This window comes from Equus caballus, chromosome 29, assembly GCF_041296265.1.
Source record: "Equus caballus isolate H_3958 breed thoroughbred chromosome 29, TB-T2T, whole genome shotgun sequence".
Lineage (NCBI taxonomy): Eukaryota > Metazoa > Chordata > Mammalia > Perissodactyla > Equidae > Equus > Equus caballus.
In genome coordinates this window covers 16,819,653-16,846,221 of record NC_091712.1, presented here as the reverse complement: position 1 = coordinate 16,846,221, position 26,569 = coordinate 16,819,653, and the positions used below count along the sequence as shown (strand labels likewise).

The following is a 26,569-nucleotide window of genomic DNA, read 5'->3' as shown; positions in this document are numbered from 1 at the left end:
TATTCAGACATATTCTTTACCCATTTTTAATTTAATTGTTTTTTTAATATTGAATTTGTATCAGTTAAATATATATTTTGGATCTTAACCCCTTACCAGAAGCATCATTTACAAATATCTTTTCCCATTCAGTAGGGTGCCTTTTCATTTTGTTGATGGTTTCCTTTGCTGTCAAAAGCTTTTTAGTTTGATATAGTCCCATTTGTTTATTTTTACTTTTGTTACCCTTGCCTAAGGAGACAGACCCAAAAAAATTATTGCTAAGATGATGTCAAAGAGTTTACTGCCTATGTTTTCTTCTACAAGTTTTATGGTTTCAGGTCTTACATTTAAGTCTTTAATTCATTTTGAGATTGTTTTTGTATATTGTGTAATAAAGTGGTCCAGTTTCATTCTTTTGCATGTAGCTGTCCAGTTTTCCTAACATTATTTATTGAAGGGACTGCCTTTTCTCCATTTTTCATTCTTGCCTCCTTTGTTGTAGATTAATTGACCATATAAGTGTGGGTTTATTTTTGGGCTCTCTATTCTCTTCCATTAATTTATGTGTCTGTTTTTGTGCCAGTACCATCTGTTTTGGTTACTATAGTTTTGTAGTATAGTTTCAAATCAGGGAGTGTGATACCTCTAGCTTTGTTCTTCTTTCTCAAGATTGCTTTGGCTATTCAGGATCTTTTGTGGTTCCATACAAATTTTAGGATTATTTGTTCTAGTTCTGTGAAAAATGCCATTGGTGTTTTGATAGGGATTGCATTGAATCTGTAAATTGCTTTGGATAGTACGGACATTTTAACAATATTAATTCTTTTCATCCATGAGCACAGTATATCTTTCCATTTATTTGTGTCATATTCAATTTCTTTCATCAATGTCTTAAGTTTTCAGAGTATAACCTTTTCACCTTCTTAGTTAAATTAATTTCTAGATATTTTAATCTTTTTGATGCAATTGTAAATAGCAATTTTCTTAGTTTCTCTTTCTGATAGATTGTTATTATTGTATAGAAATGCAAAAGATTTCTGTATATTAATTTTGTATCCTGCAACTTTACTGAATCCATTTATTGGTTCTGACAGTTTTTTTGGTGTAGTCTTGAGGGTTTTCCATATATAGTATCATGTGAGCTGCCAACAGTCACAATTTTACTTCTTCTGTTCTAATTTGGATGCCTTTATTTCCTTTTTTTGTCTGATTTCATGAGTGGTGTAGGTCTGCTCCTAGGGTCTGAACCCACAAACCCAGGCTTCTGAAGCGCAGTGCTTGAACTTAACCAATACGCCACTGGGGCAGCCCCACTATGGAGCTTTAAAAAGAATAAGATAATTTTACATCAAATGGTTAGGTACGTTTTCATTGACATTTAAGTAATAAAGCAAGATAAAAGCACTTTGTGTACATTTCTCTCCCAGTTTTGTAATCCATCTATGCATATGCATCCTAGATGCTGGCTGTTTCTTAGACCTTTTCCAAAGAGGAAAAAACTGTCCATTGATAAATAGTATGCATTCATTATTAATAATTTTTATTAGTTCATTATTAAAATACTGCAGCTTTTATAAGAGAGAGAAAAGAGGTTCTCCTCCCCCCACAATACACAGCAAACAACTAAATCTCCTTTTACCATTTCAGCTACTTCAAAATTACATTGTAGGCCACCTTGCCAACCAGGAGTATGCTTCTCTGGAAGAGGATCTGTAATAATAGATATCCTAACCTCTTTTCTTCTGCTTTTAAATTATTCATAATGAGAACTTGAGAAAGAACATTTCGATTATTCTCTAAGCTGTTATGCCTAATAATGAAAGTGTAATGTTCCCATCTGTACATTCTATGATACTGAGTTAAAATTCCTAAATTAGTACAGTCATAGGTAGGGGCCTGTCCTGGTCAGTTCGGGCTGCTATAACAAATTACCATAGACTGGGTGGCTTAAACAGCAGAAATTAATTTTTCACAGTTCTGGAGACTGGGAAGTCCTAAGATCAGGATTCCTACATGGTCAGGTCTGGGTGAGAGCCTTCCTGCTTTGCAGTTGCCCATCTTTTTGCTGTGTCCTCCAATGATGGAGAGCAGAGAGAAAGGGAGCAAACTCATGTGCCTCGTGATCCAGTTACCTCTCAAAGTCCTCATCACCAAATACCATTATATGGTAGATTAGGGTTTCAATGTATGAATTTTAGGAGACTAAAAACATTTAGTCCAGAGCAAGACCTTTTCTCCTCCTGGGAACTGTATTTTCAAATTGTGACAGGAATAACTGTTGATGTTCTTTGTAATCATTTACTATATTCAGGGCATAATTTTAAATCGTGTCCTAAGCTATTATCAGATTAATTTTAAAATATTGTTTACTACACTATATTGCTTTTTTATGCAAGCACCTTACTCTCTCTTGCCTATAAAAAATTCTAAATTTGATTCTTCCAAAGCTGGCTTCTCCCAGCATACTCTTTGATTCTTTAAGGAGTGTTGACCCTCCCAAAGCAAATTCGCTGGTGTACTTGGTTTCTTGATATACTTGATTTATTTGGTCCCCTTGATATATGTTGCACATTTCCACTTTTCTTGTCTTTGCTTAATGATGTTTGTCTTTCCTCTTTTCTTTCCAATGACAGTCTATCCATTCTTTAAGGCTTAGTTTATCTCTATCTTCCTCCTTTCTCTTCTCAGCTCCTAAACGTTTATTATATTTTCCATACCACTCTTTTGGCATGTGGAATAGAAAAAATATAATTGATATTTAGGGACTGTGGTATGCTTCCATGTTATTTAACATTTTCTTTGTACATATCATGTTTTGTTTGTTTAGCACCAAACTTAGTGCAGAGACTGTCTTCTCTCATATGCTTTTTGTGTACAAGATTGAAGAGTCTTGTGTTATTACCTTGAAACTTTATTGATTATTATGTATCCTCATTCTGATGGTTCTCTTTTAAGTAGCATCTTAGGTAACCTTTAGAGTTATTTGATTCAGTTGGAAAACTTACAAGGGTTGTCATATTCTTCCCATAGACATTGTTGACTTAGGAGCAGCAACCCAATCGTTCTCTCTTAGCATCCCAGAGTCCTCTTATGTGCTATAGCATAAGGAGGTCACACATCCTGGAGCTCAGTCCGGTTTTGTCACTTATTAGATGCATAGTTTTTATCAAGTTATATCATCTCTCTTAGCCTCAAATTCTCTATTTGAAAATGGTGACAATATCTTCATTTCTGGGTTGAGGATTAAGAGAATGTAAAGTAGCATAGTGACTTGCACATAATTGGTATTTTAATAACATGGTAACTATTCTTATAAGCATTTTGTTCCTTCACTGTTCATGTGACCCTGCTGTCTCTTCTTTATGCTTGTCTAGTTCTCACACATATAGCAGTGAGTTATATCAGCATAGAGGTGTAGCTTCAGTCATTAATAATACCTTTAAATGTTTTCCTTTTTTTCAATAGAAACTTCTTATTCACTGCCTAATCGATTGAATGCCATGTTGAAAATATTTGAAAAACAGTCAAATATGTTGACGAGGTAAGCTTTTAAAATGACTTTTTTCCAATTATAAAAATAAGTACACATTTATTTTAGAAAAATTAGAAACATAGAGAAGAAAATAAGACCACTGTTAAAAATATTTAATGTTCTTACGTCAATTTTTATGATGTGTATAGCTCTAAAATTTAAAATTTTAATCATTCAGAATGTAAAATAGTATAGCTACAATGGAAAACAGTATGTCAGTTTCCCAAAAAATTAAAAATGCAATTCCTATATGATACAGAAATTCCATTTCTGGGTATATACTCCCCAAAATTGAAATCAGGAGCTTGAATACCTATGTTCACTATAGCATTATACACAGTAGCAAAGAGATGGAAGCAACCCAAGTGTCCAAGAAAGGATGAATGGATAAAGAAAATGCGATATATACATATAATTGAACATTATTCAGTCTTAAAAAGGAAGGAAATTCTGACATATGCTACAAGAATGAACCTTGTGGACACTATGCTGAGTGAAATAAGCCAGTCAAAAAAGACAAAATTGTATGATTTCACTTATATGAGGTAGCTAGAGTAATCAAATTCATAGGGACAGAAAGTAGAACGGTGGTTGCCAGGGCCTTGGGGGAGGGGAAATGGGGAGTTGTTTAATGGGTATAGAGTTTCAGTTTTAAAAGATGAAAAGAGTTCTGGTGATTGGTTGTATAATAATGTGAATGTACTTAACAGTATTGAACTGTACACTTAGAAATGTAGATGGTAAATTTTATGTTATTTTACCACAATTTTTAAAAATTAAAAAAAATTACAATTCAAAATGTAGTTTGTGTATATACTTTTCATTTAGTTATAATTCTTTGCAAACTCATATAATTCTTATTTTAAATATTTTAAGTTAAAATAAAACATATATTAATAAAAGTTCATATAACAGTGTTTTCAAAAAATTTTATTTAGAGTCAACATTGAAAATTAGGAAATTTTTCATGATCAGAATGTCTAATTATCAAATCCAGTGATTAAGAATGAATAGAAGAGAGTAGCAGATCAAATGTGAAATAAAGGATATCCTGGGCAGCTGCTAAAAACAGAAATAAAGGACTTATGGCTTGCATTAATTGGTGGTCAGGTATTGGGACGTAACTGAGTTAGGCCCTGTTTCACTTTTTTCCCTTCTATCTCATTAGAATCCTCCTTATCGGAAGGGTAGGGTCAGAACTTGCACAGCTTTGTCAGATGAAAGCTTTAACATGTTCTAAGAGCATTCTTAAAGTAGGAGGCTGGTTTCCATGAGTATTCTTTCCACTGGACCAGAGTATTAAAGCAGACATCTAGACTATTATTTATTCTAGCTTCTTATATTAGACTGTTGGTGCTAGTTATAAGTGGTTTTAGAACTCCTGGGCATAACAGAAAGCAGTGGACTAGCTGAAGTGGTTACTATAAAGGAGAGGATTTCCAAATTGAATTGTCTTATATCCAGAATAAACTTTCTACAATTCTCTGGTTGGAATATGCTTTGTATGTTTCTTTGTGTAGCAAGAAGTATCCTGAATGCCACTGTGGATGATCTACCAGTCTTTCAGGTGGTTAGGTTATATTAGTTACACAACTGGTATGTTGAAAAAGCGTGTCTTATAGAATGAAATCACACAGCAGCTTTCTTTTGGATACCTTGCGTTCATTTATTTTTGCTAATTGGGGCTAATTTTTCCCCCACCCCTGGTTAAAACTAGGGCAGTACAATGACTTTTCTGATCATTCTTAGATAATAATTAATTTACATTTACTGTATAAGCACTCTCCTAAATGGAAAATTACAATTCCATGTCAAATATTACAATCAATATTTTAATTTTCATTTGAAGTTAAGACTTTTCTTCCCCTCGTCCCACCCTATTACTCCAGCTGAGCATGCTGGGGCTGTGGTTAACTTTTCTCTTTCATTACCTCTTTTCCCACTAACTAGTTGTAGTTTTTGTTTTCCATGTGTTTGGGAACGGAGGGAAGAAAGCTAAGGTATACAGGAAAGGTCCACTGTCACTGCCTTCCTTCGCCATAACTGCAGATAACACACACCAGGTTTTCTGAGGATTCTTTTTACAGTGCCTCGCACTGGGGCTTGAGATAAGGGCAAGCATATCTATCCCTCCCTTAATGGTTTGGATAGGACTCAAGCCACCCAATAGCTCTTTGCAAAGAAATGCTCTTTAAGTCTTCTTTCCTGACCTTTTTATAATGTCCATGTCAGTGAAAGGTTTTAGTGCTCTGTCTTGACTGCCTACTTTTTTTTTCAAGTGCTAATGGTCATATGTCTCACCTATTACTTTGATATGTGATACTGGGGGCTTAGAGTCTCAGTTGATCCCTCCATTTAACAACTTGTTACAGTTACATCCTTTAACATTCTGTTAAAATAAATACAGGGTTTGGCAAAAGTCTTAGTGGGTTTTAAGCTTTAATAACTTCAGAACTATACAGATACAACTTTTCAGAAAACACTATTTCAAAATTTGATTATGGATATTTCTTTTGCACTTACTTAAAAATTTTTGGATAATAATTTAAAAGGTTTTTTTCAGTTAAAATTTTTTGTTTGGGTCAGCATTTTCCATATTCAATCAGATTTACTAAAACAAAATTAATTTACAGTCATGCATTGACGACAGGGATATGTTCTGAGAAATGCATGGTTAGGAGATTTAGTTATTGTGTGAACAACATAGAATGTACTTACACAAACCTAGATGGTATAGCCTACTACACACTTAGGCTATATGGCACTAATCTTGTGGGATCATCATCTTATATGCGATCCATTGTTGACTGAAACATCATTATGAGGTGCATGACTATATTGTTCAAAATTCACAAAACTATGTAAAGGAAATGGAATTAATTAAACTTTCAAATGTTTAATTTTTTAAGTTTGTAGCTTTCTACTTCTGAAGTCAGTGGAGCTTAGAACTACACTAAAGCTTTTAGGACGTCCTGTATTTATTAAACTTCCACCATGTGACTGAGTTTTTGGGACAAAATCCCAACTAAAATTAGTCTGAGCAAAAGACAGATTTTATTATAAAGAGTCTGAGCCTCTCACTGAATGTATTGAAGCAGTATGGCTCAATCTCAGAAACAAGTATAAATTAGAACTTGAGCATCATCAAGATATTGTTTTTCTCTGTGTGAGCTTCATTTTCTCCTATCGCAGACCTCTTCATTCCTTCTGTTTTCTTCTTCATTTATTTTTTGCCCATGGGTGGGAAGCCATGACTGCTGACAATTCCTAAGCTTTAATCTTCAGTTTTAGTCATTCTGAGGGATAGTATTTGAATTTCCCAAGTCTAATAGTCCTAGGTGAGAAAATCATTATTACAGATAGAGAAAAGTGCCCATTTATGGACCAGTCAATTCTAGTCAAAGGCTTATGGTTATGTAAGCTCTCTCAGGAACTATATTGATTCAGAGGGGTGCAGGAAGGGGAGTTCCCAGAAATAGCAGTGGGATCTACTTCTGAGCTGCCCAGTGGTGAGCAGATGTAATGGGATGAAATCCACATTAATATAGGATAACATATAGGAAAAAATGATTGTATTTTATTATTATGCGTGAATTATAGAGCAGCAGGATAGGGCAATCATGCTGGTCTTTGGGGGACCTAATAGACCTGTTCTTCAGGATCTGGTCAATAACATTGTCTAGCTGTTGGTCCGTGGGTAGTGGGAAATGGGCTAGTAAGCATAGACCCAGAGGACCTTGAAAATTTATTTCTTCAATTATGGGACAAATTGGGACTGTAATTAAAGATTGAATTGTAGGATGGTTTGTGAAGGCATAAGACCTCTTTGGTGAACAGAGTGCTGAGAGCTGGTGTCCAGTCTTGGGGATGGCAACATTGGTGACGACATTGTACATCACCAGAATCATGTGTGCTCCTGACAGGAAAGCAGGCCTATTAAGAAATCCATTATGATGTTTATAAGGAGGCATAGGAGTCAGAAGGAAGGATAGTAGGCTGTCTTGTCTTCCAAACTGTTTTTTAGCCCAGGAACATGTATCACAGGTAGTTAGATTATGTCAAAGGTGAAGTCACCATAGCTCCAACATGGTAAATTCAAAGTCTTGAATGAATTTAATTGGCGAACTAGGGCACTGGCAAGGGCATTTGGCTAAAGAATAATGACAAAGTCTTACTTCACATCATTCAAAAAACTAAATTTAATGTTGATTACAGACCAAAATGTAAGAAAACAAAATTATAAATATATGGAAGGCATCTGGCTCTATCAAAATTAAAAACACCTTGTTCAAAAATGAACCAAGTTAAATGATAAACACTGGACTGGGAGAAAATATTTGTGCATATACAATAGAAAGAAGGAATGACAATAATATATAATTCCATAAAAAAGGCAAATAGCCCTCAAAAAATAGTCAAAGTATATATATATATATATAACTTAAGGAAGAGACAAAACAGTGGCCAATAAACATGTTAGGCGATGCTCGATCAGGGAAGTGGCAAAGCAAAACAGCAACAATATATTTTTTCCCCTATCAGTTTAACAAAAAGTAAAAGTTTTCTAATATCAAGTCTTGACAGAGATGTAGTATAATCACTAATCTTAAAATGCTAGTAAATAGGAGTTGCCTACTTTCAAGTACAATTTAGCAGAGTTTATTTAATAATAACAACAAAAATGTATACCTTATTATACCTCTTTTATATTTCCCTAAAAAAGCAAACCTCTTTTAATCTACCCCAGAGAAAGGAATATACTCAAGGAGGCTTATATCAAAAGAAATTTATCGCATCACTGTGATAACAGCAGAAACGAGAAAGAATTTCAACTCCTGTTAGTAGGAGTATGGCTCAATAATCTATGGTAAAAGGATCTTATGGTAATACTATGAACGACTGTATGACAACAAATTAGATAACTTACATGATATAGACAAATTCCTAGAAAAATACAAACTGAACTGATTCAAGAAGAACTAGAAAATCTGAGTGAAACTGTAACAAGTAAAGAGATTTAATTTGTAATTAAAATATTTTCCACTAGGAAATGCTCGGGCCAGATGGCTTCACTGGTGAATTCTATCAAATATTTAAAGAGGAATTAATACCATCTCTTCACAAACTTTTCCAAAAAGTGGAAGGAGTCAACACTTCTCACCTCATTCTGTGAGACTAGTATTATTCTGCTACTAAAACCAGACCATATCACAAGAAAACTGCAGACCAATATGTTACAAATATAAATGCAGAAATTCTCAGCATAGCACTAGCAAATAAAATCCAGCAACATATAAAGTGAGTTGTACACCACAAACAAGTGGGATTTATCCCAGGAATGCAAGGTTGGCTTAAAATGCAAATATCAATTAATATAATACATGATGTTGATTGAATAAAGGAGAAATAAAGTCACATGAACATTTGACAAAATATAATACAATTTCATGGTAAAAAATACTCCACAAACTATGAATAGAAGGGAACTTCCTTAATTTGATGGAGGCTATCTATGAAAACTCATAGCTAACATCATACTTAATGGTGAAAAGAATTAATACATTGTCTCTAAGATCAGGAACAAAAGAGGACATTCTTACTGCTTCTAGTAGAGGTTCTAGCCAGGGAAATTAAAGAAGAAAAGGAAATGAAAGATGTTCAGACTGGAAAGGAAGAGATAAAACTACCACTTTTTGCAGATGTCATGATCTTGTGTATAGAAAATCCTCAGGCATCCACTGAAAACTATTAGAAGAAATGAATGAATTCATCAAGGTTGCAATATACAAGATACATAAATAAAAATCAATTGTACTTTTACACACTAGCTATTATGGGTAGAATTGTGTCCCCCAAACTGTATGTTGAAGCTCTAACTCCAGTGCCTCAGAATGAACTTATTTAGAAACAGGGTCATTGTAGATGTAATTAGTTAAGATGAGGTCATACTGGGGTGGGATGGGCCCTTAGTATAATGACTGGTATCCTTAAAATAATTGGATAAGAGAGATACACACAGAGGGAAGACAGCCCTAGAGGCCGAGATTGGAATTATGCTGCCACAGTCCAAAGAATGCCAGGGACTACTAGAAGCTGGAAGAGGCAAAGAAGGATCTTCCCCCAGAGATTTCAGAGGGATCATGGAGTTACCAAGACCTTAAGTTTAGATTTATAGTCTCCAGAACTGTGAGAGGATAAACTGTTGTTTTAAGTCGCCCAGATTGTGATACTTTGTTACAGCAGCCCTAGGAAACTAATACACTAGCAATGAACATTCCAAAAATGAAATAAAGATAACAATTCCATTTACAGTGACAGCAAAGAGAATGAGAATGAAGTTAACAAAAGAAGTGTAAGATTTTTGCACTGAAAACTACAAAACATCATTGAAAGAACTTAAAGAAGACCTAAATAAACAAGTAGACATCCCATTTTCATGGACTGTTAGATTTAAGAATCTTAAAATGGCAGTACTCCCCAAGTTGATTTACAGATTCAATGTACTCTATATCAAAATTCCAACTTTGTTTTTGCATGAAGTGACACGCTGATCCTAAAATTCATGTGGAAATACAAGGAATCCAAAATAGCCAAAGAAATCTTAGGAAGAAGAACAAAGTTGGAGGACTCACACTTAATTGATTTTAAAACAAAACAAAGCTATAGTAATCAAGACAATGTGGTATTGGCATAAGGATAGACCTATATATATAGATCAATGTAGTAGAAGTGAATGTCCAGAAATAAACCCTTACATTTATAGTCAATTGATTTTAAACAAGGAGATCGATACAATTCAATGGGGGAAAGAATAGTCTTTTTAACAGCTGGTACTTGGATAACTGGATATGCACATGCAAAAGAATAAAGTTGGATCTTTTCTTCATGCCATGCACTAAATTTAACTCAAAATTATCAAAGACATAAATTTAAGAGCTAAAACTATAAACCTCTTAGAAGAAACATAGGAGAAAATCTTTATGAGCTTGAGTTAGGCAATGGTTTCTTAAATAGGACACCAAAAGCACTACCAGCAAAAGAAAAAAATAGACAAATTGAACTTCATAAAGATTAAAGACTTTTCTGCTGCAAATGAGGGTCAAGAGGGTGAAAAGACAACCCATAGAATATGAAAACTATTCAAAAATTATATATTTGATGAGACTTGTATCCAGAATATATAAAGAACTCTTATAACTCAATAATAAAAAGATAAATAACCCAATTAAAAATGGGCAAATAATATGAATAGACATTTTCCAAAACAGTCTGTACACATGGTCAATAAATACATGAAAAAATGCTCAACATCATTAATCATTAGGGAATTACAAATCAAAACTACAGTGATATACCACTTCACACCCATGAGGATGGCTATAATAAGAAAAGACAGATAATAACAGTTGTTGGCAAGGATTTGGAGGAATTGGGACCTTGTACATTGCTTGTGAGAATTTAAGTGGTACATCTGCTATGGAAATCAGTTTGTCAGTTTCTCAAAGTGTTAAATATAGAGTTAACATATGATCCAGAAATTCTATTTCTAGGTTTATACCTGAGAGAAATGAAAACATATGTTTACACAAAAACTTGTAAATGGATGTTCAGAGTAACAGTATGCGTAATAACCAAAAAGTAGAAACAACCCAAATGTTCATAAACTGATGAATGGGTAAGTAAAACGTGTATATCCATACAATGGAATATTACTTGGCGATGAAAAGGAACAAAGTGCTGAAACATGCTACAACCTGGATGAACCTTGAAAACGTTATGCTAAGTGTAACAAACCAGTCGCAAAAGACCACATATTGTATAATTCTATTTATCTGGACTATCTGGAGTGGGCAAATCTATAGAGACAGAAAGTAGATTAGTGGCTACCAGGGCTGGGGCAGTGCTGGGAAGAATGGGGAGTGACTGCTTATGGGTACAGAGTTTCTGTTTGAGGTAATTAAAATATACTGAAATTAGAAGTGGTAATAGTTGCCAACTTGGTGAATATTTTAAAAGCCATTGAAATGTACACTTTAAATGAGTGAATTGTATGGTATTTAATTATATCTTAAAGCTTTAAAAATTTTTTATTATAATAAATAAACAACTCATTTGTCAAGAAAAAATCTATAGTTTATCCATACTATGGAACAGTTGTCAGCAAACTGCAGCCCTTGAGTTAAATCTAGCCACACCCGTTCTTGTTACCTGTCATCCATAGCTGCTTTTGCAGGATTGGGTAGTAGTAACAGAGATCATCTGGCTTGCAAAGTCTGAAATATTTACTATCTTGCTCTTTACAGAAAAAGTTTTCCAAATCCTGCTATGGAATAAGAAGTGGTATTTTATTTAAAAGGGTGAGATAGAACTACATTTATCAATATAAATAGATCTCAGACATTGTATTAAGTGAAAAAATAAGTTAAGAACAATATATACAGTGATATCATTTATGTGAAAAAGAAAACAAAACAGACATACAACCCGCTAACAAAAATTATACAATCAAATAGGTACATGCAATATTGTATAAATGCATGGAATAAATTTTGGAAAGATACGCAGCAATCTAATGATATGTCTGGGGAAAGCATTGGATTTTTTGAATGGTGGTCAGAGTGTACTCTAACTTTATTTGTTTTATTTTAAATTTTTTATAAAGAAAGGTATAAGTATGTAAATAAAAATATAAATGTAAAGTTATAATACATTATAGATATTTTTGTTTTGTTTTTCAGAGCTATGAATGATCAAAGTTTGTTAGAGGCTGTAAGTATAGTACAGCACTCTCAGTTTGAAATTACACCTTGCCCTTGACAATGTTGGTAGATTCTAGAAATTGTCAGGATGCATGATCTTAAATAAAGATTCAATGCTTACTCATTTTACTGGAGAGATTTCTATGCATATGTGAGCTAGAAAGCTTTGTCTATTCTTTTGATTTTACTAGACTTTATTATCACTCAGAAACACTCCACTTCTGAAATATTGAACTATAATGTCACACAGTCTTCTAAACTTCCATTCATTCTCACTTCCAGTTCCTTTGCCTCTTTCAGCCCCAATTATAGCTTCGCTATCCAGATTAATACCAAAGATATTATTTTCATGAGTTAATGAAGACTTTCTTACTTTAATAATTAAGTACCCAAATAACTTGTCTACATTGAGACGTTTGTTTTTCATTGTTATTAAAATTATAATATTTGTTTTTAGAAATATAAACAGATGCAAAGTGATTTCCAAGTGTTATCAGAAGAGAAATTGTTGCTGGAAAATGAACTACAAAAGTTGAAGGATACGGAGGTAAGTTAAAATCTGAAAATGGCACACAGCCTTATTATTTTAGCATAGGAATAAAAGATATATTTAAATGTTTTACAATACATTATCTATATTAATAATTGGTAGCAGCTATGCTTTAAAAAATAAAATAATGCTATATTCTAAATTATGGTATTAACTGTGAAAACCAAAAGAATGCTATAAAAAACAGACTTAGAATTTAAACATTACAAAAGACATTTCTAGGTCAAATATTTAACTTTATTAAAATATCAATGAATTAGGGTTTTCAAATATATTTTAAATAAATGTTATTATATTCTTTGAAATTATGTAATGTGTGTGTCCCAGTTCACTATACCAAGTAGAGTGTGTATAAATACCAAGAATAAAGTGTTTTCTTTTTTCTTTCTCTTTTGCCATTTTTATATAGCTAATACATTTCAAACTATAGACAACAAAGTCAAATGAATTAGAAGTGAATTTTTATTAACCATGTAAAAACATAGGATGTATGTTTCAACCTAAGATCAACATAAAATGAAGGAAAATACTCTCAAATCCACTAATGTTGATTACTTGATATTTCTTCCTTCCTAGAGGAGGAAGCAGAAGTATTACTAGGAACTTTGTCACTTACTCAGTTAGAGAAGCAGTGATCCTACACAGACATTAAATATAAGATCAGGGCTATCACATATGTTCAATTAGGAATAGTTCCAACTAGTATCTACACTAGGGTAGTGGCCAAGAGGTCTGAGAGAGAGTCTGTTTTCAGAGAAGGGAATCGGTGTAATAGGATGGTGGGAAGAGAATAAATGGCTATAGAATTATGCCAAAGTCAGGATTTCTAATAACAAATAAAACAATTTTCTTCCAAAGTAGTCTTCCTTTCCTAACTTATCTCTCTTAATAATTTTATTTTTGTAGACAACCAATTTTAGCGATCAAAAGCCACATTTGATTGCTGTCCTTGACTGCCAAATGATGATTGGTAGTTGTCTGTGTGTCAGTCAGTTAAGGATTTTATTTTCTTTTACTGTAAGCAGGAGAAACTGCAAGTTTCTTGCAACTAAAGGAAGAAATTTATTGGATGGGTATTAGGGTAATGCAAAGAATTCAAGGAAAATTGAACAGTGTGTTTGGTGAAGGATAGAACTAGGGCCACTCCTGGAGTCAAAATAACAAAAGTTCTTGGATAGCAATTACTCCTGTCCTTTCAGGGAGCTTTTAGAGAGGGAGCTCGGTCTACTATTTTCCCCATCCCTTTGGATACTGGCTCTGGAATTACTCAGCTCCAAGTGCTTCCTTTCCATAAAAGTCAGTTCTTAGTGATTGGATCTGATTGGCTTTGCTTAGGTCAAATGTTACTGGGACAATTTGAGATGAGGGAGTTGCAGAACCCTACTACAGTGTGGTGCTATTTCTTAACAAAAGGGAAAAGGATACTGGACACAAATATCTGGTGTCCACTGTACTTGCTACTATTTCCATAATTACTGTCATATCTATTTAATTATTCCAGATATCAGGAAACTTTTACTATAAAGGGTTAGATAAGTATTTTAGGTTTTGCAGGCTGTACAGTACACATTGCAGCTACTCATCCGCTTCTGTAGAGTGAAAATTGTCATAGATAATACATAAATGAATGAGCATGGCTGCATTGCAATAGATCTCTGTTTACAAAAACAGGCAGCAGGGCAGATATGGTCTGCAGTTTCCGGACTCTGTATGTCACTTCTGCTATCACTTGGCTTTCTGTTATAGCTTCCTAAGTAGGATGTCCTAGATATGTGTGTATTTTGGTATGCTATTGCTGGAAGATATCACTGCTTAAAGATTTGTTTCTGCTCTTTCTATTCTGTCCCATTGGTCTTGTGTTTTTCTACGCCAATGCCTGAGATACTTAATGATTACAGATTTAGACTAAGTCCTGATATTTTGTAGGGCAAGTCAACCCTTGTCATTTATAAGAATTTATTTATTTTTGGCCTTTGCACTTTCATATAAATTTTAGAGTTAACTTGTCAAATTCTACGATTGCACTGAATCTGTACATCAAGTTGGAGAGATTTACATCTAGGATATCAGATATATCTTTTTGTTTATAAACATTAAATGTCTCCATTTTTGAAATTTTTCTTTAATGTAACATTTCTTACAATAAATGTTTATGGTTTTCTTCATAAAGCTCTTATTCATTTTATTAATCTTAGGTGCTTTATATTTTTATGCTATTTTATTTGCTATATTTTAAAAGATATTTTTTAACTATTGCTAGAGAAGTGTAATAAATTTTTATCTATTGAATTATGCATCTGGAAACCTAGCTACACCGTATAATGATTAGATTTTTATTTCCTACTTGCATAATAGAAGTATCAATGAATAGTGATAGCCTAAGTTTTCTTGCTTTCCAATTTGTAATACTTTCTATTTCTTTTTCTGGCAAAGACTTTTAGGATAATATTGAATAGGCATGATGAGAGTGGACATTTTTCATTTATTCCTGATTTTAAAGGGAATGTTTTCTTGTTTCTTTGGGTCAGTCAGCCTGCCTCTCTCTCCCTCTCCCTGCTCCTCTCTTGATACCATTTATCAAGTTAAAGGGTTTTTCTTCTTTTCATAATTTGCTAACTATTTTTTTCATGCTTCATAAAATTCTTCCAGCCTCTGCCCACTGCCCAATTCAGAAGCCACTTGCACAGTTTTAGTTATATGTTACAACAGCACCCACTTCTAGGTATCAAAATCTGTATTACCTTTGTGTTTGCCGCTCAATTGGTTACTTTACAATAAAGGGTTTACATTCTTGTCTTTAACTTGTTACAGTCTATATTAAGTGATGTTAAATCACTTCACATCTAAGAACCTTAAAATAATATTCTTTCCTTTGCCCCTTTCCAGCTGTTGTTTTCAGATGTTTTATTATATCTGATATAAACTGCACAACATATTGTTATTAGTTTTCCCGTAAACTATTACCTTTTAAAGAGATTTAAATAACAAGACCAACAGTCTTTATATTTACACATGTAATTATCACTGCTGGCGCTCTTTTTTAATTTGTGTGTTTCCTTATTTCCATCTGGTATCAATTTTCTTCTGTTTGAAGGATTCTTTACTATTTTTGTTGTGCAGGTCTGCTGCTGATATATTCTTTTAACTCTTTGATTTCTGAAAAAAAATTTTTTTCCTTCAGTTTTGAAAAATATTTTTTTCTGGATAAAGAACTCTAGGTTGACTGGTTATTTTCCCTTCCAGTACTTTAAAGATATTGCTCCTTTGTCATCTGTCTTACATTGTTTCTGACAAGAAATCAGCTGTCCTTCTTATTCTTGTATGTAATCTTTTCTCTTTTGTCTGCTTTTAAGATTTTCATTTTATCACTGCTTTTAATAATTTGATTTTGATGTACCTTGGGGTAGTTTTCTTTATGTTGTTGTGGATTTGTGGGTATCTAGTTTTCATCAAATTTGAAAAAAAATTGGCCATTATTTCTTCAAATATTTATCCTTTTTCACCACCCCTTCTCTTCATGATGGACTCCAATTATAAGCATGAGTTGACTTGTAGTTGTCCCACAGCTCACTGATGATCTGTTCATTATTTTTTAGTCTTTTTTCCTCTTTCAATATTGTAGTATTTTTAATTTTTTTTCTGCTTTTTCTCCCCAAATCCCCCCAGTACATAGTTGTATATTTTAGTTGTGGGTCCTTCTAGTTGTGGCATGTGGGATGCCACCTCAGCACTGCCTGATGAGCGGTGCCATGTCCGTGACCAGGATCAGAACGGGTGAAATCCTGGGCTGCCGAAGTGGAGTGTGCGAACTTAACCACTCAGCCATGGGGCTGGCCCCATCATTATTTAGTATTTTTTGATTGCCAGTAGACATCTGATTTTTCTATATAGGAAATATATCCAAAAACTCACATTTAAACAAGAAAATTATTTGGGGACCATAACAATTCTCATAAAAAATCCATTATTGTACTTATTTTCCATATTTTGTGAGGAATTATCAACTTGTGAGATTTTGTCACTGCAGTGAATTTGGTATCTGTTGGAAGTTGTGGTCTGACACAGTAAATAACCATCTAATGCCTTAATAGGTCTCTATTATTAAGCTCGTTTTAAAATGGCAATAATCTATTTGTTAATTTTTTCTCTACTTTCTTGTATAAAATAATCTGGTATTACATAGTAGTTCAAGAATACCTTAAAACATGTGGTTAGTTCTGCTATAATATTTGTTTTTGTTTTTATTGAGTTAATGATAGGTTACAATCTTGTGAAATTTCAGTTGTACATTAATGTTTGTCAGTCATGTTGTAGGTGCACCACTTCACCCTTTGTGCCCACCCCCCACCCCACCTTTCCCCTGGTATCCACTAAACTGTTCTTGGTCCATAGTTTTAAATTCCTCATATGAGTGGAGTCATACACAGATTGTCCTTCTCTCTCTGGCTTATTTCACTTAACATAATTCCCTCAAGGTCCATCCATGTTATTGCAAATGGAATGATTTTGTTCTGTTTTGCAGCTGAGTAGTATTCCATTGTATATATGTACCACATCTTCTTTATCCATTCGTCTGTTGCTGGACGCTTAGGTTGCTTCCATGTCTTGGCTATTGTAAACAGTGCTGCAATAAACATTGTGGTGCATAGGACTTTTGGGATTGCTGACTTCAAGCTCTTTGGATAAATACCCAGTAGTGGGATGGCTGGATCGTATGGTAGTTCTATTTTTAATTTTTTGAGGAATCTCCATACCGTTTTCCATAGTGGCTGCACCAGTTTGCATTCCCACCAGCAGTGTATGAGGGTTCCTTTTTCTCCGCAACCTCTCCAACATTTGTTGCTGTTAGTTTTAGATATTTTTGTCATTCTAACAGGTGTAAGGTGATATCTTAGTGTAGTTTTGATTTGCATTTCCCTGATGATCAGTGATGATGAGCATCTTTTCGTGTGCCTATTGGCCATCAGTATATCTTCTTTGGAGAAATGTCTGTTCATGTCTCCAGCCCATTTTTTGATTGGGTTGTTTGATGTTTTGTGGTTGAGTTGCAAGAGTTCTTTATATATTATGGATATTAAGCCTTTGTCAGATATATGTCAGATATATTTTTTCCCAGTTAGTGGGTTGTTTTTTTGTTTCAATCCTGTTTTCATTTGCCTTGAAGAAGCCTTTAATCTGATGAAGTCCCATTTGTTTATTCTTTCTATTGTTTCCCTTCTCTGAGAAGGCATGGTGTCTGAAAAGATCCTTTTAATACTGATGTCAAAGAGTGTACTGCCTACGTTTTCTTCCAGAAGCCTTATGGTTTCAGGTCTCACCTTTAGGTCTTTGATCCATTTTGAGTTTATTTTGGTGAATAGTGAAAAAGAATGGTCAATTTTCATTCTTTTACATGTGGCTTTCCAGTTTTCCCAGCACCATTGTTGAAAAGACTTTCTTTTCTCCATTGTATGCCCTCAGCTCCTTTGTCAAAGATAAGCTGTCCATAGATGTGTGGTTTTATTTCTGGGCTTTCAATTCTGTTCCATTGATCTGTGCACCTGTTTTTGTACCAGTACCATGCTGTTTTGATTACTGTAGCTTTGTAGTATGTTTTGAAGTCAGGGATTGTGATGCCTCCAGTTTTGTTCTTTTTTCTCAGGATTGCTTTAGCAATTCGGGGTCTTTTGTTGCCCCATATGAATTTTAGGATTCTTTGTTCTAATTCTGTAAAGAATGTCATTGGGATTCTGATTGGGATGGCGTTGAATCTGTAGATTACTTTAGGTAGAACGGAAATTTTAACTATGTTTATTCTTCCAATCCATGTACATGGAATGTCTTTCCATCTCCTTATGTCATCATCCAATTCTCTCAGAAAGGCCTTGTAATTTTCATTATATAGGTCCTTCACTTCCTTGGTTAAAATTTACCCCAAGGTATTTTATTCTTTTTGTTACGATTGTGAATGGTATTGTATTCTTGAGTTCTTTTTCTGTTGGATCATTACTGGAGTATAGCAATGCTACTGATTTATGCAAATTGATTTTATACCCTGCAACTTTGCTGTAGTTGTTGATTACTTCTAACAGTTTTCCAATGGATTCTTTGGGGTTTTCTATATATAAGATCATGTCGTCTGCAAACAGCGAGAGTTTCACTTCTTCCCTCCCTATTTGGATTCCTTTTATTCCTTTTTCTTGCCTGATTGCTCTGGCCAGGACCTCCAGTACTATGTTAAATAAGAGTGGTGATAGAGGGCATCCTTGTCTCGTTCCTGTTTTCAGGGGGATGGGGTTCAGTTTTTGCCCATTGAGTATGATGCTGGCTATGGGTTTGTCGTATATGGCCTTTATTATGTTGAGGTAGTTTCCTTCTATGCCCATTTTGTTCAGAGTTTTTATCATAAATGGCTGTTGGATCTTGTCAAATGCCTTCTCTGCATCTATTGAGATGATCATGTGGTTTTTATTCCTCAGTTTGTTGATGTGGTGTATCACGTTGATTGATTTGCAGGTGTTGAACCATCCCTGTGTCCCTGGTATGAATCCCACCTGATCCTGATGTATGATTCTTTTGATGAATTGCTGAATTCTGGTTGCCAAAATTTTGTTTAGAACTTTTGCGTCTATGTTCATCAGTGATATTGGCCTGTAGTTCTCTTTTTTCGTGGTGTCCTTGTCAGGTTTTGGTATCAGCGTGATGTTGGCCTCATAGAATGTGTTAGGAAGTGTTCCATCTTCCCTAATTTTTTGGAATAGCTTGAAAAGGATAGGTATTAAATCCTCTCTGAAAGTTTGGTAGAATTCCCCAGGAAAGCCATCTGGTCCTGGGGTTTTATTCTTTGGGATGTTTTTGATTGCTGTTTCAATCTCTTTCTTTGTGATTGGTCTGTTCAAATTGTCTGCCTCTTCTTGAGTGAGCTTTGGGAGATTGTAGGAGTCCAAGAATTTATCCATTTCCTCTAGGTTATCCATTCTGTTGGCATATAGTTTTTTGTAGTATTCTCTTATAATCTGTTGTATTTCTGCAGAGTCTGTTGTTATTTCTCCTTGCTCATTTCTGATTTTGTTTATTTGAGCTTTCTCCCTTTTTTTCTTTGTAAGTCTGGCTAGTGGTTTGTCAATTTTATTTATCTTCTCAAAAAACCAGCTCTTTGTCTCATTGATCCTTTCTACTGCCTTTTTTGTTTCAATAGTATTTATTTCTGCTCTGATTTTTATTATTTCTCTCCTTCTGCTGACTTTGGGCTTCATTTGTTCTTTTTTCTCTAGTTCAGTTAAGTGTGCTTTAAGGTTGCTTATTTGGGATTTTTCTTGTTTGTTAAGATGTGCCTGTATTGTGATGAATTTTCCTCTTAATACAGCTTTTGCAGTATCCCATATGAGTTGGTATGGCATGCTATCATTTTCATTTATTTCCAGGTATTTTTTTATTTCTTCTTTAATTTCTTCAATGATCCATTGCTTGTTCAGTAGTGTGTTGTTTAGTCTCCACATCTTTGTGCCTTTCTCAGCTTTTTTCTTGTAATTAATTTCTAGCCTTATAGCACTATGATCTGAGAAGATGCTTGTTATTATTTCAATTTTTTTAAATTTGTAGAGGCTTGCCTTGTTTCCCAACATATGGTCTATCCTAGAGAATGTTCCATGTGCACTTGAGAAGAATGTGTATTCAGCTCTTTCAGGGTGAAGTGATCTATATATGTCTATTAAGTCCAATTGTTTTAGTTTTTCATTCAGCTCCACTATTTCCTTGTTGATTTTCTGTCTGGATGATGTGTCCATTGATGTGAGTGGGGTGTTGAGGTCCCCTACTATTATTGTGTTGTTTTTAACATCTTCCTTTAGGTCTGTTAATAGTTGCTTTATGAATCTTGGTGCTCCTGTGTTGGATGCATAGATATTTATGAGCGTTATTTCTTCCTGATGAAGTGTCCCTTTGATCATTATATATTGTCCCTCTGTGTCTCTCTTTACCTGTCTTATTTTGAAATCCACTTGGTCTGATATGAGAATTGCAACACCTGCCTTTTTTTCCTTGCTATTTGCTTGAAGTATTGTCCTCCACCCCTTCACCCTGAGTCTGTGTTTGTCCTTGGGGCTGAGGTGTGTTTCCTGGAGGCAACAAATTGTTGGATCGTGTTCTTTAATCCATTTTGCCACTCTGTGTCTTTCTATTGGAGAGTTCAATCCATTCACATTGAGAGTGATTATTGATGCATGCGGGCTTAATGCTGTTAATCTGTCGCTCATTATCTTGTTTTCCTGCATTTCTTTTCCTGTTTGCTTTAGACTACCCATTTAATACTGCAATTTCTTATGCTGGGTTTCTTAGATTTTTCCTTATTTATGATTTGTGACTCTGTTCTGTACTTTATTTTAGTGTCTACCTTGAAGTTTGTATTTAGAATCTCGTGTATAATATAGTCTATTCTCTGGTGGTCTCTTACTTACTTGACCAATACTGATTTGGACCCTTGGTTCTTACCCTCCTAAATAATTATTTTCATTTTTTTATTCCAACTCGTCTTATTAATTGGTAGTTAGAGTGCTAAGATCATCCTTGTTTTGGTAGTTTCCTTACCTTTACCCTAATGCTATAATTGAATATTTGCTATCCTGTTCTGGTTCTATCCATCGGTCTCCCTAGTCTGTGGATTGTGTCCCCTTTCTCCCTTTTTTCTTTTTTCAGGTATGAGAGCCTTCTTGAGGATTTCTTGTAATGGAGGGCTTTTAGTTACAAATTCCCTTAACTTTTGTTTGTCTGGAAAAGATTTAATTTCTCCCTCATATCTGAAGGAAATTCTTGCTGGATAGAGTATTCTTGGCTGAAGATTTTTATCCTTTAAAGCTTTGAATATGTCACTCCATTCTCTCCTAGCTTGTAGGGTTTCTGTAGAGAAATCCGCTGACAGTCTGATAGGGGCTCCTTTATAGGTTATTCTCTTTTTTTTTCTTACTTCCCTGAGTATTCTCTCCTTATCATTCCTATTTGCCAACTTTACTACTGTGTGCCGTGGGGTAGCTCTTTTTACATTGACAAATCTAGGAGATCTAAAACCCTCCTCTACACACATTTCTCCGTCAATCCCTAGATTTGGGAAGTTCTCTTCAATAATTTCGTTAAGCACACTTTCTGCTCCATTTTCCTTTTCCATATTCTTGGGAATTCCTATGATCCTTATATTCTTACTCCTCATTGAATCCATTATCTCTTGGAGATTTTCCTCATTTTTTTAAATTCTTAGTTCTCTTTCTTTCTGTGTCTGGCGCCATTCAGCCTGTCTATCTTCGATTATGCTAATTTTCTCCTCTATGTTGTGTACAGAGGCATTCAGGGAATCCGTATTCTGTTTTATCTGGTCCATTGTGTTTTTCATCTCAAGTAATTCTGTTTGATTCTTCTTTATGATTTCAATCTCTTTTGTGAAGTAACTCCAGAACTCAGCTTGTTTCTCTATCTTTGTCTCTACCTCATTGAGTTTTTTGATTATAGCTGCTCTGAACTCATTATCACTTAGTTTACCTAATTCCAAGTCCTCAGGACCTAATTCTATGTTTTTATTGTTTTCCTTCTGGTCTGGGGCTTTTATAAATTGCTGGATGGTAGAGGAGCGTTTTTTTCTCATGGTGGTAGAATTCAGTTGCAGTTACAGCCTGTCGCCACTAGATGGGGGTCAAGAGCTGCGTGTTATGAGCTCTCCGCCTTGGGGCAAGATGGCTGCGCCCCCGGCTTTGCTGGGGGGGAGGGGCTGTTACTCACAGGCCAGTCTGGGTTCAGATCAGTTCTGTTCTCTGGTCTCCCAAGGCCCTTCATTTATGGGGTCCCTGGGGACGGAAGCTTTCCCCCTGTCAGCGGGTCTCCACTGAATCAGCGGCAGGAGTCCTGGATGATCCCCCGGTTGCGCGGCCCCTCCCCCGCTCCTTCCCGACCTGCACCGCAGCGATAGCAGACTCTAGGGGAGGGAGCGATGTTCTCTCCTACCGTTCCAGCGCCTCTGAGGATGTAAGCAAGGTTTATGATCTCTGCCTTCTTGGTACTGTAGGTCTCTAAGGAGCTGGCATTATGTTTATTCTCTGTAATTCAGTTCTTCCAATCTTTTGTTGTATTTTAGAGGGGAGAGAATCCCGGGTCAGCTCACCCCACCATTTTGCCTATAATATTTGTTTTGAAGTGCACACTTGTTCCAACGTGATCACACAATTTGAGCATAATGTGAACTTTACATTTACATTTGCTTATGCACAATTTCGTCTGCAAAAAGTACTAGGTGAAGGCAGAAAATAGTTTCTACAAGCTGCCTTGATTCACCATGTGTATAGTGTACTGTGCCAGTCCACATCTGGTGTTACAGCTTTTCATCCAAGTTCAGATAATTGTCCTTCCAGTACTGCACAATAATTTATAACTTGCAGCCTATTCATTGCCCACTTTCACAAGCAAGCTTCGTGTCTTTTTCAAGATAAAGAGCTGTATTTCTCTTAGTATATATTTCTTAATCATTTAACTTTGTAAAACTGGACTGATGTTTTTATTGAGCTTCTATGTTTTTAATGTATCATCGACAATGTTTTTGCATGCTGTGCACCTAATTCCATTTTCCCCACATGTCTTTCAAGTTTTTTTGCATGATTTCTATAGTGAGGTGATTTTTCAAGAAGACATATACAGAACTGGATGTAATTTGTCAGGGGTGTTTAATTGTTTTGATATGTATTAGCTTATATACAGCTTACATTCAGTAAAGCATGATAACAAATGTTCTGGCTGTATCATTAATTTCGTTTTGATTCTATTCAGATAAGTTTTCTTTGAAACGTAGTATAGTGATTCTCAAAGTAAAATGGAAATCTTGGTAATGTATATTATATATTTACCTATAATTTATTGTCTCCTTAACTATTTATCTTTGGCTTATATAAAATTACACAGAAAACAAAGCCTACACATGATCGAATAAAGAAAACTGGTAAAATGGAGAAGAAGAAAGACAGAGGAAAACCTGAGAATTCAGAAGAGTAAGACATAAAAATACGTGTCAATATTTTTTTTCCTTTTTCCTTTATATTTTCACTTTATGCAAACAATTTGAGGTCATATAAAAATAACAGGTTTCTAAAAGAGATAACACTAGCTAATATATAGTTTTATAAACAGACTAGGATATGATTGTGGGAGAAAGCTGAGAAGGGAAGAACAAAGAACTTTGAATTAGAGGAAGAGAATGAACCACAAGATATTCAGGAATAGGTAAACAGAATCACATCTGTAAATAGTTTTAGGGAAAAAAGGATTTACATGGTTTCCTTGATGGTCTAGCTAATGATTTGTAATGTTTATGTTAACTTCTTAGACTGGGTGGTTCTCTTTTTACTTTACTTCTTGATTGTACTTATTTTATAAAAACAATTATCTATGTTTATATCTGGTGGATTATCATACAGTGGCCTTATTAAGTGAATATTTTCTTTAGTAATATAATTTTTATATTTTGAATTTGCTTGGTCAAATCCTAATGTAAATATATAATTTAAAAAAGAAACTATGATTTCAATTTTTATAGACTTCCACAAATTCTGAAAAGAAATTCACTGGACAAGTGGTCTTGACCTTTGACTTAGAGAAGAAAAGATGTCCAGAATAGAAAAAAATACTAATGTACTTTGAAAATTCTTGCTCCAGCTCATCTTTCCATATTTTAATAATATCAATGAGAAGTTAACTTGAGAAATGTTATTCAGTTATCTATCATTTAACCTATATGGATTTTATGGCTTTAAAAAATTATGAATTTCTTTTGAAAAATTTTATTTCTTTAAAATGGTTTTAGTACTCCTCAAGAAAGAAAAGTAGTCATGTAATTTAAAGTATCATGATATATTTTAAAACAATTTTAATTACAGGGACAAGCCTGTAGTTCAAGAGCTTAAAACAAAAGAAAAGTTGCTTCAAGTTCAGGTAACATACACTCTCTGTGCATCTAAATTTGATTAATAAGTGCTCTGGGGAATTATATGTATAGATAATATTAGTGTGTATGTGACTATAGGGTGGGTGTGTGTGTGTGTACTAAAGTTCTTCCTAAGATATTTCTTTTTTGTTGGTTGACTTTTCTCAGCAAATTTCAGAAAATAAAATGGTAAATCCAGGCATATTTTCTGTCAAGGTTATCAAAATGACCATCGTTTACTCAACTACAGGCAATATCATGGAGAAAACAACATCACATTGGCAGTCAGAACAGGGACTTACTAGTTATGTGACATTGGCCAAGTCACTTTAACCTGCGTGAACTTCCTATTTTCTGTCACTAAAATGGGTAAAATAATAGCTGCCGTATCTATCTCAAAAAGATGTAAGAGGTATAAAAAGCAAGTAAGAAAAAGTTCTTCAGAAATTGTAAACTGTAGAGCCCACTCTTTTTTATGTGATCCAATGAAAGGAATACAAGTGACCCCTTTATTTCATCTTGGCTTTGGAATGCTTTCTTTTGCTACAAGTTAACTTCTTATTAACCATCAGAGTTCATCACCCATTTCAGTGAGCGGCTGGAGTTGTGTCCTACAAGTATGCACCTGAATGATTCAAGAATCCAATAATATAAATTTGGGAAGGAAATGAGAGTACCACTGGAGATACTGAATATAAAATGTACAGCTTTATGGTATTAGTTTTCTATTCCTGGGCAACAAGTTTCCACAAATTTGGCAGCTTTAAACAATTTATGTTGTTTCACAGTTTGAGTGGGTTGGGGGTCTGAACATGGCTTAACTGTGTCCTATGCTCAAGGTCTCACCAAGCTGCAGTCAAGGCGTTGGCTGGGCTTTATTCCCGTTCTGTAACTTGGAGTCCTCTTCTAAGCATGAGTGGATGTGGCAAACTTCAGTTCCTCTCAGCCATATGGTCTTCTCTGTATAATGCAACATGATCGTGGGATTGACATCTCCTCACTTTAGATAAATACTGCAATTTAATAAAAGGAGTGGCATCTCATCACTTTGCTCTATTTTATTGGCTAGAAGCAAGTCACAGGTCCCACCCACACTCAAAGGGAGTAGATTATATCTCCCAGGGATGAGATCATGGAGGCCATCAATTCTGCCTACCACACTTACCAGCTTATTTTATATAAAACAGCATTTTGTATATTTTAAAATTTTCTTGTACCATTATATTATTAATGTTATGTCTTTAAGCTAGTGTTTTAGTTTATTTGGGCTGTATCTTAGTCCATTCAGATTCTTCTGATAAAATATCAGGGACTGGGTAGCTTATACAGAACAGAAATTTATTTCTCATAGTTCTGGGGGCTTGAAGTTCAAAATCAGGGTGCCAGCACGATGGGGTGAGGGCCTCTTCTGTGTTATAGACTTCTTGTTGTATTCTCACATGGCATAGAAGGCAAAGGAGCTCTCTGGAGTCTTTTTTTATAAGAGCACTAATCCCATTCATAGGGGTACCACCCTCATGAACTAATCACCTCCCAAAGGCCCCACCTCCAAACACCGTTACATTGGGGATGAGGTTTCAATATAAGTTTCTGAGGGACACAAACCTTTAGTTTGTAGCAGCTAGTATCATTTCAAATTATTTTTTCTGAATTTAAAGTCAAAATTTTCTTGTAGGGATAATTTTTTCTGGAGAAGATCAATGGATTTAATGAGAATTTTAAAGGAATTTATCTCCCTCTTTCAAAACTCTGTTATGAACCATCACTGATTTAGGCCATTTTACAGAGATCAATAGAAGCTAAAAAGTGACTTG

At 34.6% G+C, this 26,569-nt stretch overlaps 1 protein-coding gene across 21 annotated transcripts in view; it reads left to right on the top strand.

Moving 5' to 3' along the window:
• Positions 1-26,569, top strand: part of CCDC7 (coiled-coil domain containing 7) — a 460,046-nt gene that overhangs the window by 93,530 nt on the left and 339,947 nt on the right. For all 21 annotated transcript variants that reach the window (XM_070255438.1, XM_023632305.2, XM_070255443.1 and 18 more), the window contains 5 exons: positions 3,448-3,523; positions 12,253-12,283; positions 12,731-12,820; positions 23,738-23,823; positions 24,709-24,763. In XM_070255438.1, the coding sequence (XP_070111539.1) occupies positions 3,448-3,523; positions 12,253-12,283; positions 12,731-12,820; positions 23,738-23,823; positions 24,709-24,763 (338 nt within the window). The remainder of the gene's footprint in view (positions 1-3,447; positions 3,524-12,252; positions 12,284-12,730; positions 12,821-23,737; positions 23,824-24,708; positions 24,764-26,569) is intronic.